We start from the raw sequence: 16362 nt of genomic DNA, 5'->3' as shown, positions 1-16362 counted from the left end.
CGGCTTCTGCGGAGGACCTTGAAACAGTAACCTGCTTCTTGCTCTTCCATGATATGAGTGACCTGCCAAGAAAAATACAATAACCAGTGACTGAGCGTCTGGTGAAAGGGCATCGTGCCCAGTCTGCATCACAATATGCAGTTAGGTGCAGTGGTCCGTTCGAGGGGAATAATAACCCTTGCCCAGGGGCTCCTTTCAGATAGTGGAGGAGCCGGCGTGCTGTGGCAAAATGGTGTTTCTGAGGCTCATGCATGAACTGACTGGGTGTATTTACGACATATGTGATTTTTGGTCTTGTTATAGTGAGATAGATTAATCTTCCAATGAGTCTTCGGTAACTGGTGGGATCTTTAAGGGGGTCACTCCCTGTAGGCATGAGGGCAAGGTTGGCTTCCATAGGAATTTTTTCAGGTTTGGCACCAAGTAAGCCCGCATCTTCTAAGATGTCTAGTGTATACTTTCGTTGACAGAAGGAAATCCCAGACTTGGACCGTGCTATTTCAACCCCAAGGAAGTATTTTAAAGGTCCAAGGTCTTTGATTTTGAAACAGTTGTCGAGGAAATGTTTAAGATCGCGTATGACAGCATCATCATTTCCAGTGAGTATCATATCATCAACGTATAACAATATAACTGTGAAGCACTGTCCACGTTTATGTGTAAACATAGAATAGTCTGCTTTGGATTGAAGGAAGCCAATATTCTGTATAGCAGAGGAAAACTTACGAAACCAGCTGCGAGACGCCTATTTAAGGCCGTATAAGGATTTGTGGAGACGACACACCGTGTGCTCCCCCTGTCGGCGATACCCTGGTGGTGGAAGCATGTAGACTTCTTCATGGAGGTCGCCATGGAGGAAGGCATTGTGCACATCCATTTGATGGAGCGGCCAATTAGAGACAGAGACAATGGTGAGAAAGCAGCGGACAGTAATAAGTTTGGCAACTGGGGTAAATGTTTCAGTATAGTCGATGCCCTCCCGTTGGTTGAAACCCTTAGCGACCAGCCGGGCTTTGTGCCTCTCAATGGAACCGTCAGACCGATATTTGGTTTTGAAAACCCATTTGCAGCCAATGGGGCGATGACCGGTAGGTAAGGGTACCAAGGACCAAGTGTGGTTCTCCTCCAGAGCATGGATTTCAGAGTTCATGGCCGCAACCCAGTGAGGGTGATGGCAGGCCTCCTCATATGTGCTAGGGTCAACAAACTAAGAGATATTGTTGACAAAATTGGTATGAGGAGCAAAAAAATGAGAGTAGGAGACATACCTGGTGATGGGGTAGCGGGTGCCAGGCGTGATCGGGGGAGGAGCGCCAGGAGCAAGCAAGGTTGCGTGGTGAGCTTGGTAATCTTGAAAGTGGGGAGGTGGTTTGGTGGGGCGTGTGGAGCGGCGGAGAGGTGGGGCGTGTGGAGCGGCGGAGAGGTGGGGCTGGGATGGTTAGTGTTTGTGAGGAGGACTGGGTAGCAGGGGAAGGAGATGGGTCGGTGTCTAGAGGAACAGGGAAATGGTGTGGGGAAGGGGAAGATGTGGTATCTGGAGATGAGTCGGGTTCGGGTAGAAGGATGGAGTCATGGGGTATGTTGGGTAGGGTAGGTGAGTCATCTGAATAATCAGAAGGGGATATAGAAAAAAGGAATAAATGTTCATGAAAAACCACATCTCGAGAAGAAAAAAATTGTTGTGTATCAAGATCATATAAGCGATAACCTTTTTGACCAAAGGGGTAACCAAAAAACACACATCGACGGGCCCGAGCATCAAACTTGTGTTTAGGAAGAAGATTGGTTGCGTAACACAAACAACCAAAAACTCGTAAATGAGAGTAATCAGGGGAGGTGTGATGTAAAAGTTCATACGGTGTTTTGTGGTGGAGTAAGGGCGTGGGAAGACGATTTATGAGGTAACACGCAGTTTGTATGCTTTCCCCCCAAAAACGTAAGGGAATGTGTGCTTGGAAACAGAGTGCCCTACCGACATTCAAAAGGTGGCAATGTTTCCGTTCGACGATGCCATTTTGTTGGGGTGTGTATGGGCATGAGTGTTGGAAAGAAGTCCCTTTGTGGTGAAAAAAAGATTGGAGGGATAGAAATTCACTCCCATTATCGGACCGGAAGGTTTTGATGGGAAGGTTGAATTGTGTTTGGACCCAAGAGAAAAAGGATTTGATTATGTCTTGTGTTTCGGATTTAAATTTTAAGAGATGAATCCATGTAAATCGGGTAAAATCATCTACAATAGTGAGAAAATATCGTGCACCAGTTTGAGTGGGAAGTTTGTGTGGCCCCCAAATATCGCAATGAATTAAATCGAAAGGTGCGTTGGATGATTTTGAAGTAGACGGAGAAAAAAATAAACGAGTTTGTTTTGCTAAAGGACAGATATTGCAAATATGATTTGGATTACACATAATTTCTGGAATTTTATTGGAAAGGAATTGCACAGGTGCGGTGGAAGGGTGCCCCAAACGTTGGTGCCAAAGATGAGAGGTATGGTGGACGTGGTGAGCTAGGCGTGGGTTTTGGGTGGCTTTGAGGTAGTAAAGTCCATTAAATTGCTTGCCCAGGCCAATCGTCCTCCCCGTGTTCACGTCCTGCACAATACAAAATTTATCAAAGAAAATCACAGTGCACTTCAATCCTCGTGTCAATTTGCTTACAGATAATAAATTCACGTTGAAGTGTGGCACATGGAGGACACCGTCAAGTTTTAAGTCCTCAGATAATTTAATTGACCCAATATTGGCAATTGTTGCTTTGCCCCCATTAGGTAAACTGACAAAATCATGTTGAGTATTGATGATATTGTGTGTCGGTGCTGAACATGAAATATGGTCAGAGGCTCCACTGTCCATTATCCAATGTATATTTGAATGTGGGTCATGCTGTGAAAGATTGCAGGTAGGTGTAACAATACCTGTTGCATTCGCAAGTGGAAAATTACCGGTTCGGTTATGCAAAAGAGCAATCAGTTGATTGTATTCTTCGGTGGTGAAGGTCGGGCTCTCGTTGGGTTTGTTGTCATGTAATGAGATGGTCTCCTTTGCAGTACTGTAAGTTGCGGGTCTTTGATTTTTTGGCTTGATATTTTTTCCATGTAGCCTGTGGCCCACAGGAAAACCATTAAGAAAATAACATTTGTCCACTGTGTGGGTATCTTCATGACAGTGAGAACAACTTAAGGACTTTCTTAGGTGAGAATTGTGCTTGCCATCCCCATAACCAGCACCAGGTGGTCTCGTGCCCATTGAGTTGCCGGGTCTTGTGCCGCCTTTGATGGAGCGACTGATTTGCATGGCATGGGATGTGATATGTCGATTTGCTACATCCATCTGTCGTTCGTGCTGGAGGATTAAGCCATGGACACGGCGTGTGTCGGGGATCGGTGACATCATCAGAATCGAGCCGCGCATGGTGGAATAGGGTTCATTAAGACCCATCAAGAGTTGCATAACTCTCTCATTTTCTTCTCTGCAGGCATATGCTTTTGAACCGTCACAGGTGCAGGTGATAGGTTCATGGTAGGAATCTAATTCATCCCATAGGGCCTTGAGTTTGGTGTAATACTCTGAGATCGTAAGGTCCCCTTGTCGATGTTAGGCGATTTCTTGGCGAATTTGATAAATTCTGGAATCGTTGCTTTGTGAGAATCGATCTTTAAGATCGTTCCACACCATAAACGCACTGGTGCAGTAAAGTACGTTGCTTGCGATGTCGGGGTTTAGTGAATGTAGAATCCATGATAACACCATATCGTTGCATCTCTGCCAAATAGCAGATCTAGCATCGGTGTTTGTTGGGGGTTTGATGGTTCCATCAATGAATCCTAGTTTATTCTTGGCACTCAAAGCAATGCGCATTGATCGGCTTCATTGTCCATAATTATGTCCTTCGAGGGGTTTGGAAACAAGAACAAGTCCGGGTGAATCTGAATGATGTAGGGTAAGTGGGTCGGCTATGTTGTCGCTCATGTTTGCTTATCTGTGTTGATATTTTACTTGTGATGGTGGAGGCAGTATGTGTACAGAGTCACCAATGTGGGTGCTCTGTTTTGTTTGGTTGTTTTTGTGGTGGCGGAAGGTGTGTGGGCAGGGTCACCAATGTGGGTGCTCTGATACCATGAAAGAATGTGAAAATACTGCAGTTTTGTATTGCTAAATTGAATGAAACAGGAGGCCGTAGGTTACAATATTTATACAGGGTGATAATTCTAGTCTAAGTAGGAAACCTATTCTAATAAGGAAATCTCAGTGATTGTAATACAATAGGAAAACTATGATTAGCTGTATCTTTCCTTTAACAAAAACCTTTTTGAAGATGCTCAACCATTAAAATTTCATGCTGAAATTCCTCGTTCATTTGAGCCTTGTCTACTCCCTTAAACTTCTTGACTCCAAGTTGGGTATAATATGGTAAAACTCCTTTGTATACGCAGCCAAAACCACCTTGGCCAAGTTTCTGATGATCATCATAATTGTTCGTTGCTTTTTCCACCTCTGACTCACTGTAAATCCTTTATCGCTGATGCTTTTAAAACCATGCCCCCATCTAATTTCTCAGTTCTCATACTAGGAGTAATGTGTGTGCGTGTGTAGGGACGAATCAATTAATATATAATCTACAATTATCAGGAAAAACTTGTCAAAACTATTAATAGATGTAACTTTGAAGCATAAAAGGTGAATTTATCTAATCACAAGAATCTCAAATCCAAATGTTTGTTTATAAAGAAGTTATTTTGATATTTTTCTGCATTTTAAGAAATTCAGCATGGGGTAGTTGCTGAATCGAAGGATAAATGCAGATTTACATGTAGAATCCAAGAATTAATATGTGTTAGCTGCCCAGACGGTTGGAGACTAAATTACCTAAAGCTATTGTGGTGATACCACAGAAGACCATCTATTTTAGTTCTGAAGAGATGGCATGTCCCCGCACTGCCGCGGGCTTATAAAACAAATGTATTTAATAGTGTTATAATTGTAAACCAGCGCTAGATAAGTAATAGAAACTAAAGGTATGATTAAGCCAATATTTCATGACGGAAAAAAAAAGTTGTGTTGGTGATCAAAAAACTTAGAGACTGAACATAATGATTTGTAGCAATCCACAGTGTTTTGTGAGGAAAGATACAGTGCTTTCCCCACATGATTTAGCTGCCCTGTTAATAAAAAGAAAAAAAATTGCAAAGCTAAATTCTCTACCAACTTAATATTAAAAAAAAATCAACAAAGATAATTTTGAAGGGAAAAAAACCATGAGGAAAAACATTGTAGCAATTGACAATGTTTTGTGAGGAAAACTACAGTGTTTTCCCCAATAAAATTGGCAAAGACAATTTTAGAAAAAATCATAAAAAAAAATCATTTAGAGAAATACTGTAGCAGTCCACATTATTTTGTGAGGAAACTACAACGCTTTCCCCATATGATTGAGCTTTATTTTAATTATAATTCTTAACCAAGTCAATATTCAAAAAAATAAAATTGACAAAGATAATTTTGGAAAAAGTCATAAAAAAAAATCAAGTGGGAAAACACTGCAGCAATTCACAGTGTTTTAAAGAAAAAAAATTACAAAGCTAAATTCTCAATTAACTTAATATTAAAAAAAAATCGACAGAGACAATTTTAGAAAAAAAAATATAACAAAAAAAAAACAGGGAAAAAAAACCATGTTGGGAACACTGTAGCAATTTACAGTGTTTTGTGATGAAAGTTATAGTGCTTCTCCACATTATTTAGCCTTATTTGTAATTACTTGTAATTCTAATTCTCAACCAGCTCAATATTAAAAAAATGAAATTGACAAAGATAATTTTGAAAAAATCATAAGGAAAAAACATCATTTGGAGAGACACTGTAGCAATCCACAGTGTTTTGTGAGGAAAGCTACAACGCTTTCCCCACATGATTAAGTTTTATTACAAAGTTAAATTCTAACCAGTTCAATATTAAAAAAATAAAATCTATAAAGATAATTTTGAAAAAAATATTACAAAAAAAAAAGAAAAAACAAAAGAAATTGGAAAAAAATCATGCAATGAAAAACTTTAGCAATCCATAGTGTTTTATGAGGAAAGCTACAGCGTTTTCCCCACATGATTTAGCCTTACTTGTATTTACTTGTAATTGTAATTCTTAACCAGCTCAATATTTAAAAAATAAAATTAACAGACAATTTTAGGAAAAAACATAAAAAAAATCATGTGGAAAAAAACATTGTAGCAATCCACAGTAATTTGCGAGGAAAGTTACAGTGTTTTCCCCACATAATGTAATTGTAATTCTTAACCAGCTCAATATTAAAAAATAAAATAGACAAAGATAATTTTGGAAAAAAAAAACAAAAAAAACCATGTGGAGAAACACTATAGCAATCAACAATGTTTTAAAGAAAAAAAAAAGCTAAATTCTCAATCAGCTCAATATTAAAAGAATAAAATCGACAAATATAATTTTGAAAAAAAAATAGAAAAACCATGTAGGAAAACACCGTAGCAATCCACAGTATTTTAAAAGAAAAAAATTACAAAGCTAAATTTTTAACCAGCTCAATATTAAAAAAATAAAATTAACAAAGATAATTTTGGGAAAAAAAACAAAAAAAAAGGGGAAAATACTGTAGCAAAAAAAAAGCTTTACGTATAATAAAATAGAAAAACCATGTGGGAAAACACCATAGCAATCTATAATATTTTAAAGGGAAAAAATTACATAGCTAAATTTTTAACCAGTTCAATATTAAAAAAGTAAAATTGATAAAAATAATTTTGAGAAAAAAAAGGAAAGCACTGTAGCAATCCACAATAACATGTGATGAAAGCTACCGTACTTTCCCCACATGTTTTAACTTTATGTACAATGATTTTATTTTTTCTGAAACTATTGTTTTTAACTATATGGGATAAACGATAACAAAGTCAAGTTCAATTAAAAAGAAAAAAATCTCACCAAACTTGTAAACTGGAATAACTTGGGTTAGCCTAGCAAATAGATCAACTATTTTAACTATGTAAAAAGGCAAAATGAAAAGAAATAAATTACAAAACTTAATTTTCAATTACATCAATATTATAAAAATAAACAAAAAATTTTTAAAAAAAGTGAAAAAAAATAATTAAAAAATTTAAAAAATAAACAAAAAAGTGACAAAAGAAAAAAAAATGCAATGAGAATTACTATTGTAATCCACAGTGCAATGAGTGTGGGTGAAAAGTGAATTCCCCACACCCTTTAACTTTTTTTTTATATAATATTGCCTTTGATCAAAGTTGACTGTATTTCTAAAAACTAAAACAAAATAGTTTTTTTTGAAAAGTTGTCTCAATGAGGTAACCTTTCAAAGCTACTGAATCTTTTAAAATATGATTTTCCAAGATTTTTCTTCAACTATATTATTTTCCAAATAAAATTTTTCTTTCAACAATACTATTTCACCAAATAAGTTAGTACCTAATCATGCAATCTATCCAAAAATAACAAGTTTCTAGCTAACATAACTCCTATGTTATGGCATGCAATGCATTGACATATCAAATCAACAATTAACTGAAACTTCAAACAACAATCTGTTCAAAAAAAGAAAAACAAATAAAAAATCATGACTCTTGTAACATTACATGACATGCTGAAATCAATTGTTCTTCAAAAGCAGATTTTCTAGTTAGCATTGACAGGCTTAGTAGTGAGTCCAAAATCATAGGGGAAGAGGGGATAGTAATGAGAGTCACCAACATTCATAGGGATCTAATCAACGGTCTTGAACCAAGTCTGAGGCAGCTTTCCAGTAAATCCATAATCCCCGAAAAGCACATCTGCTACTCCTTGGCCTTCAATGCCTGGCAACCAAGCAGCAACAAGAGCATCGATTTGTGACTCATAGGGCTCAATCACGACTGGACGGCCAGATACTGTGACCACAACGCACTTAACATTGCCGCAGACATTGAGGATCGTACTTGGACCTGGTTCAGCTATGGTCAGGTTCAAACTGTCTCCAGCTGTCTCAGCATAAGGAGTCTCTCCGACCACAACAGTGGCGTAAGAGAAGTTGTTGAACTAGACGAAATCAGCATCAGGGTTCTTGCTGTAAATGATTTTTGTGCTTGGATCAACTGTGGCTGAGATACCACTTAAGATGGGACAAGCTCCATCAATACTGCTACTATTATATTTGAATTCAAGAGAAGCGTGCTTGAAATGGAAGCAAAAAGGAGAAGCATGTTAATTATACCAGCAGTGTAATTGTTGCCATCAACTCCTTGCCAAGTTGCAGTCCATCCTCCACATTGATAGCCCATATTGTTGGCATGGATTCCGGCTACAAGGATCCTAGATGCTTTTTTAGGGAGGGGTAGAACTGGATCATCCGCGTTCTCTCCATTCTTCAACAGCACGGGTGACTTCCTCACAGCTTCCCTTGCCAAATCTCTGTGAGCCTGTTTTCATAACAAGTGGCAAGTTTTCGGACAAATAAGTAATCTCCTGAAATGGGAAAGGAATGCTTAGATTCAGACATATAAAGCTACCTGGCTTCCGAGCTGGTCAACCAAGGTCTCATCAGCTAAGGGAGTCTCAAATAGACATAAAGTGAATTTCACTCGCAAAATCCTCATGACAGCATCATCAATACGGTCCATGGAAATGTAATTGTTATTTAATTACTAAGTCAGTCATAATATTGATGAACTTGGTATGGTTGTATGGAACCATGATCTGAAACACACATGTTAAAGCTTCAATGTCAAGGAAAGCAGCAGCTCTAATCAACCAGAAAAAAAAACATTTTGTTTGACAAGAATAGGCAAGGTTCTGCTAGTCTTCGAGAATAGAGAGGTAGGAATCAACTAACCATGTCAATGCCGGCTGAAATTCCTTTCAGAACTGATTCTGTGTAGTTTGAATGAGGTGGGTAAGTAATCATGTCGATACCCTCCCAATCAGAGATGACAAAACCCTGTGGCATTCAAAAAATAAAGGCAAAAGGATAGAATTGTTTGCTTTTTATAATATTCTATGAATTTGTTTTTTGATACATAATTTAATAAAAAACATCAGAAATTTAACTAAGCAGCACCCTGAACTTGAGGATATCCTTGAGAACAATCTTGACAAGGTAACGATTGACATGCATCTTCTGTCCATTCCAGCTTGAGTTAGAAACCATAACAGTTGAGACACCTTGATAATGGAGTGAAAATAACCTGGCATATGAATGCTCTTCAATCCATGGTAGCCAATAACAATATTGTTCTCGTTAATGCCCTTGGTGGTGCCCCCATCGCCAACAAAGTGCTTCGCACAGGCTGCAACTTTGTCCTTGTAACAAGGTTAGCATTTTCTAAGTAATTATCTGAGCTGCTAATATATATATATATATATATATATATATAAAATTCAATGTTTAAATTAAGTCACGCTTACTTTCCACCAACACAGGGAACACCCTTTCTGGAATCTGGAGGAACATCACCTTGCAATCCAGGTATAATCTCTGTCATCATTTCAACAACTTTAGGATTCTCACTATAGCTCTCATAGCACCTACCCCATCTGGGATCTCTACAAACCTGTTTGTTATCCAATGATTAATGTTTTATAACGATAGATAAATAAATCCTAATTTCAGAGATATGATCAAAGATTCAAATTTTCTTTTAGATCACTGTGGACCGCAATGCATGGAGCAAAAACGTAAGGAATACCAAAACCATTCTCCATGAAAAAATAGAATACTAGAAATTCATTCTTTCCATATGATTTATTTAATCGATCACTGCAATGTCCGGGTGTGACAATAATTTCGGAAGGTAAATAATATCTTACCTTGTAGCTCCAAGACCTACGTTATGGGGGAATGTAGTGTCCTTATAAATATTGTTGTGCCCATGAACAACATCAATCCCATAAATCATAGGAATTCTAAGACGACTAGAGAGTGAAGCATTTTGGAATCCACTAATCATATGAATCCAATCTTAAGCTTTGGCGTTAAATTAAGGGGCACTTCCTCCACTACTTAGTATGCTGCCAATAGAGTAATCCCTCAAGACATTAGCAGTTACAACATATCGCTCTATCTGTGTCATCTGACCAATCTTTTCTGCTAATATCATTCGACTCATCAGGTCCCTTATTCGTATGTTAGTCTGCTATTTCAAGTCTTTGTATTTTATGTAATCTCCTTCAGCTTGAATAATAGTTGCAAGACAGTATAACAGGAGAAATCCCACTATAAGGATTGGAATCCTTGACATCTTCTTGTCTTTGAAGAAACTCTTTGAGACTTCAAAACTATCAAAAGATATATATACATATGGAATTGATTAAAAATAAAACCAACTATTTCACACACACACACAGAGAGAGGGAGAGAGAATTGATTAAAAATAAAACGAACTATTTCACATGAACATGAACAACATTCTCGTACCTCTTGTAACAATATCAACCAGTGCTTACCTGATCATGTCCAAAACCTAGTAAGAGTGACAGAGGTGAACCCATAATTTGTTGACTGAAACAAATACATGGGGAGCAAGTGTTTGGTTTTATAATAGTAGTGGTGTCACTTTGATAGTTTTAATGATTGATTTTGACTCCAATTCTATTGGATTGTGTTAGAGTGTGATAGATAAATTTAAACCGTCCATATTTTTATGCAAGAAATCACACAAGTATATTTTTAGATAATTATGAATAAAAACTCCGTGATAGAAAAAATTCATTTAGTTTAATAAGACGATTAATCTCATAGAATCTCTTTAGTTTTAATGTACATAATTTTAATTTTGTTTTGAAAGTATAAAATCGTATAAATTTATTATATATCAATCAAATAAGTTTGTATTTCTTTTGTATTGGAACACTTCATAACCTGACCTTGGATCATTTTGAAGATACGATGCTAGTCATTAAAACCCAAAATGGTTTTAGAATCTTACAGCTTGGAGCAGCCATGCACCTTGTCTCTATTCTTTCTTAACACTCTATAGAACTCCTCATGGAGAGGGGAAATAGCCTCAAGTTTTTTTTACCACGAAGGAGTGGGACAAGATGTGAATAATGCAGGACATCACTCAGAAATTGGCGAATTTCTAGTTTTTGGCAGGTTTAGTTGTGATACCAAACCCAAATGGAAATAGAGGATCATAATGTGGATCGCCAACGTTCATTGGAAGCTGGTCAACTGTCTTGAACCATGTTCGTGCAAGCTTGCCAGTGAACCCATAGTCACCAAAAAGATTGTCAACAACACCTTGGCCTTCTGTTCCTGGAAGCCAAGCAGCAACAAGAGCATCTATTTTTTCAAGATAGGGCTGGATCACAACGGGGCGGCCAGATATAACGATGACGACACATTTGACAGCTCCACACACATTGTTGATGGTACTAGGGCCAGGTTCAGATATAGTTAGATTGGAGCTATCGCCATACATTTCAGCATATGGTGGCTCACCAACGACAACAATAGCATACGAGAATTTGTTGGATTTGACAAAGTTTGAATCTGGATTCTCATTGTAGACGACTTGGGTGGTAGGATCAACTGTATTCTTCACTGCATTGAGGATTGTGGTACCTGTTTACCAAGATGGTAATCCATTACAAACATTATAATAACACAAGGAGAAAAAAGATTAATTCTGCTAAAATTTCTAAAAAATGGTGAAATCTCTCCTAATCATCGGTGAGCCTTAATACATTTTAGCTGTTATCTCCGTGTAAGGTAGTAAAATTAGGATGCCTTGACGACAGCGTGTGCTATACATTTTAGCTGTTATCTCCGTGTAAGGTAGTAAAATTAGGATGCCTTGACGACAGCGTGTGCTACAAAGTCGGTTTTCCAAAAAAGATAATAAAATATGGTGGAAACTCACTAATTAATTCCTGCAATAAACCATTTGGGAATCTCAAATAATTGGAACTGTTTCAGGGTTTGCAACAAAGTCGGTTTTCCTGGCAAGTCTTTCAGTGCCTATGAGTAATAAGAGAAACATACCAGTTGTGAGATCATTGCCACCAAGACCCTGCCATGTGATTGTCCAGCCTCCACATTGGTAGCCCAAGTTGTCAGCATGGCTTCCTGCAATTAGTATCTTTGGCGCTTTCTTAGGAAGTGGTAGAAATGGCTTAGCAGTACTGTACTTGCCATTCTTTAGCAGAACAAGTGATTTCCTCACAGCTTCTCTCGCTAATTCTCTATGTTCCTGTTCAGTGAACTTCATGTGATCAACAGATACAGAATTTCGCCATATTACAGGACAGATGAAATGTACAAGCCTTTAAAGAACGAAGATTGAATAGGCAAACCTGACTGCCAAGTTGGTTGGCCATGCTGAGATCAGCCAATGGTTTCTCAAAGAGACCCATGACAAACTTAACCCTTAAAATTCTTTGTACGGCATCATTAATCCTGCTCATGGGGATAATGTTATTTTTCACTTGATAAGTTAGATCATCAATGAACTCTGTGAAGTTAAATGGAACCATAATCTGCAAACAAAAGACACCCATTAGCAAGGAAACAAGGAAAAAGCAAATAAGAAACTTAAAGCTTCTGCTCATCGAACATCCTTTGGATTCAATTTTCAACTCATTTACTGCATTGTGGGATGCTGAAATAATTATTTTCTAGATCACAGTAAAGTTTGACTAACCATGTCAATTCCAGCATCAACTCCTGCATGCACAGAAGAGGAATAATTAGCATGTGGAGGAGAGGTAACCCTGTCAATACCCTGCCAGTCTGATATCACGAATCCCTGAGAAAACATATCGAAACAAGTTATGTCTGGAATGTTCAGAACCATCTCGAGAAAAAAATGGACATTTTAATAGCTGTTCTACCCTGAACTTCATCTTGTTCTTCAGGAATCCGGTAACAAGATCACGATTAATATGCATCCTCTTCCCATTCCAGCTCGAGTAGGACACCATAACTGTTGCAACACCCTTGCTGATGGCATTATAATATGCTGGCATGTGAATATTGAGCAATCCATTCATACTGATTACAGTATTGTTCTCATCAATGCCCTTTGTTGTGCCACCATCTCCCACGAAGTGCTTAGCACAGGCCGCCACCTTGGTACTGATCAAAGTAAAAAATTGATTAGCATTATCAGCTTGAAGATTTGGTGACATACAGGTTCAAGATTATCAGCAGTTGATTAGCATTTATCCAATGAATGGATTTGGCATATGGGACCTATTAATTGCACGTGCACCTGACTGCCAGTGATTATTCTGCTAGAAAATTTTGTATTTACAAGATGTTTCCTGTGACTGAAAAGGCAGACAATTTTCCCAGGCATCTAAAGCTATTGGTCCACCATTTTAAAATTTCAAAATGAACCGACATTTTTAGACCCACAAAAGCAAGCAAGCATGTTAGGTCAAAAATATGAAGCTTGAGTTGATCTTAAAGGACTAAATGCTCTTGCTGGAAGATTTATATTGCCATGTTCTATGATCTTCGATGATTATCCACAGGACTCGATGCCCCACCAATAAAGGCGGGCCACTGTTTCACGTGGCTGAGCTTTGGACCACCCAAAAAAGAAGTTACTAGTATACATCAGGTAAATGACAAACTGATATGTGCTAAGGATGCTGACACTTTCCCCTAAAATCAGATAATGGAAGTGTCTTCTAGATGAAGCTTGAATATGGTCTGACCTACCTATTTTTCTTGCCATTTATTTTTGTTCCATATTTAGAGGAATAAATAGGAAAATAATGGTAAATTAAGAGGACTTTGACCCTTTAACGTTGTGTGATTATATTAGATGTTTATCCCACATTACAGCATGTTGAATAGCACAGTTATAAGTTGAAGAAAGCATTTTCATTTTATTTTCTCCGAAATTCAATCAAAGGCTTTTCTCCGAAATTCAATCAAAGGGCTTCAATCACGGGAAGAATTATGAGCAGCAGCAAAAGCTTTGATAGGCAAAAACTATGCAACAAGTGTAATTAGGACCCTAACTTCACCGAGTCAACAAGAGATAAAAATAGCTACGTGTTGGGATGTCACTTACTTTCCAGGAGCAACAAAGGGAACACCCTTTTTGGAATTGGCAGGTAACTCTCCTTGTAAACCAGGTATGATCTCAGTCATTAACTGAACAATCCTATGATCCTCACTATAGCTTTCATAGCAGCGACCCCATCTTGGATCCCTGCAAACCTGTAAAATCAAACATAGAAGACAAATCACATACTTTAAAAATTGGTTAAAATTTTCTATAACAAGTAACAATCAATTTGTTGTCATATTAGTACCGCGATGCACGGAGCAAAGGCATAAGGGATTCCTGTAGCTCTAACTTCAAGAGCAGTTGCTTCACCAATCTTTTTGACTAGCTGAGGATCCCTGGTGGAAGCAAAGAATGTCAGAATTCTAATAAAGCTGATATCATTTAATCACTCTATAGTACTGCAATTCAAACACTAGATTTTTTCACACTTTAATCTAACAATTAATCTGCGTATTTGTTGAGTGCTAACTACAAATCAGAAAATCCTCAGTCCCTATCATCAATCAGTAACAGTGTTTTAAAAAAGCGGTAAGCAACAGCATACATTACATAGATTAATCTTTAAGATGACCTTGACAGCTAACACGAGTTCTCTAAAATTAAACAAAGACAAACTTGACAAGCAGTTGAGTACAAGACAAGAATTTATAATCTTAACTAATCGGATAAAAAATGGTAAGATAACCTTGTTTGTTCAAAATTAAAGAGAAAAAAAAAACTTGCCTGGTCACTCCAAGCCCAACATTGTGAGGAAAAATGGTGGCATTGTAGACATTGCTATGGCCATGAACAGCATCAATCCCATAAATCATAGGAATTCCAAGACGGGTTGATAAAGACGCCTTTTGGATCCCATTAACCAAGTTCACCCAAGCCTCTGCTGAGGCCTTTGGTCCTGGCACACTCCCTCCACCACTCAGCACACTCCCTACATTTACAGTACAACTCATCGTTCAAATATTAAATACTGGAAAATACTGTAAAGACTGTGGAGGTGAGTGAGTACCAATGAAATACTGCTTCATGACATCTGGAGTGGCAACAGTGCGCTCGATCTGCACCATTTGGCCAATCTTTTCTTCTAATGTCATTCTTTTCATCAAGTCTTTGATTCTTGCACCTATTGGCATCTTGGGGTCTTTGTATTTCAGGTATTCTGCTTCACCTGCTACTATCAAGCAGCATAATAATAGAAATCCCAAAATAGGTCTTGACAATCTCCCCATTTTAGCTCCCCAAATCACCTACTCGCTTGATATCTGCAGATACAAGTCACAAGTCAATTCAATATCCGAGAATCAAAGAAAGAGAAAAACAAACAGAGAGAGAGAGAAAAGAAAAAAAAAACACTTGAAAGCGGGAAGGAAACAGAGGAATGGATACAAGAACTTCAATCTTCACACACTCATTAAAGAACCACAATGAAGTATATGAAAGAGCAACTTCAGAACTTAAACAAGTTTTTTTTAAAAAAAAAAAAACAAGAACCAACAATGACAACAGAGCTTTCTTGAACTCACATGGTGAGGTGAAATCTCAGAGGCTATCAGGCTAACCTTCAAAGGGGAAGGGGGAGAGAGAGAGAGAGAGAGAGAGAGGGTTTGGCTTTGGATTACTAAAAGGCACAGTGCTCACTGCTAAGCGCTCGGGTTTGGAGTTTCAAGAAGAGCTTTGTCTACTTATAGAGAAGTTTGTGACGTTGTCTGTAACCCATTACTATCATTTTCTTCCTTGTCTAACTTTGGGTGGTTTCAATTTTCAAAATCTCACTTTAATTGGATATTTTAATTTGCAAGTAACGGACAAGATTTGAAGGGAAAACTATATTTTTGACCCTGTGATTTTATTCTTTTTCCACTTTCATACCTACATTTTAAAATCTCTTAACAATATCCCTATTTTTTTCAAAAGGTTTCAATATTACTCCACTTTTTTCTCTTATTTTTCCTTTTCTTTCTTATTTTTGTATCATTTTTTCTTCTTGGATTAGGATTGAGAAAATTTGGGTTAACTTAATTTCCTAACCCCCGATGTGGTTTAAAGAATGTGTTCTAATGGGGTGCAACCCAAAAATCATTTAAATTAAAATGATTAAGAGGAAATGAAGTTTATTTATTTATTTATTTTTACTTTTTTATGTGCTTGTAAAATATCTTCCATTTATTCTGATGTTAAAATTTTCTAAATTAATTTTTTAATTGAAATGATAGTTAATGATGGATCTAAAGCAAATAAAAATAGACTTGGGGTTATTAAAATTAAGAGAGTTTGATCAAGTAAATTAAATAATTTAAAAACTAATTCGACACAAGTAATGTAAA

At 37.4% G+C, this 16362-nt stretch overlaps 1 protein-coding gene and 1 pseudogene across 1 annotated transcript; both read right to left on the bottom strand.

Annotated features, from left to right (window-relative positions):
* Positions 1 to 7523: 7523 nt before the first annotated feature.
* On the bottom strand, positions 7524 to 10505 carry LOC18102204 (uncharacterized; annotated as a pseudogene).
* A 381-nt stretch (positions 10506 to 10886) lies between these two features.
* LOC7478601 (uncharacterized) lies at positions 10887 to 15729 on the bottom strand. Its single transcript, XM_006379281.3, has 10 exons — positions 15562 to 15729; positions 15048 to 15300; positions 14765 to 14969; positions 14286 to 14376; positions 14042 to 14190; positions 12849 to 13092; positions 12659 to 12763; positions 12312 to 12494; positions 12001 to 12208; positions 10887 to 11580 (listed from the first exon to the last, which is right to left on the bottom strand). The coding sequence occupies exons 2-10, from the start codon at positions 15265 to 15267 to the stop codon at positions 11096 to 11098; spliced, it is 1890 nt and encodes a 629-aa protein (XP_006379343.1). The 5' UTR covers positions 15268 to 15300; positions 15562 to 15729; the 3' UTR covers positions 10887 to 11095.
* Positions 15730 to 16362: the final 633 nt, after the last annotated feature.

The sequence above is a fragment of the Populus trichocarpa genome, chromosome 9 (genome assembly GCF_000002775.5).
Source record: "Populus trichocarpa isolate Nisqually-1 chromosome 9, P.trichocarpa_v4.1, whole genome shotgun sequence".
Classification (NCBI taxonomy): domain Eukaryota; kingdom Viridiplantae; phylum Streptophyta; class Magnoliopsida; order Malpighiales; family Salicaceae; genus Populus; species Populus trichocarpa.
This window is presented reverse-complemented; position numbering and strand designations above follow the sequence as displayed.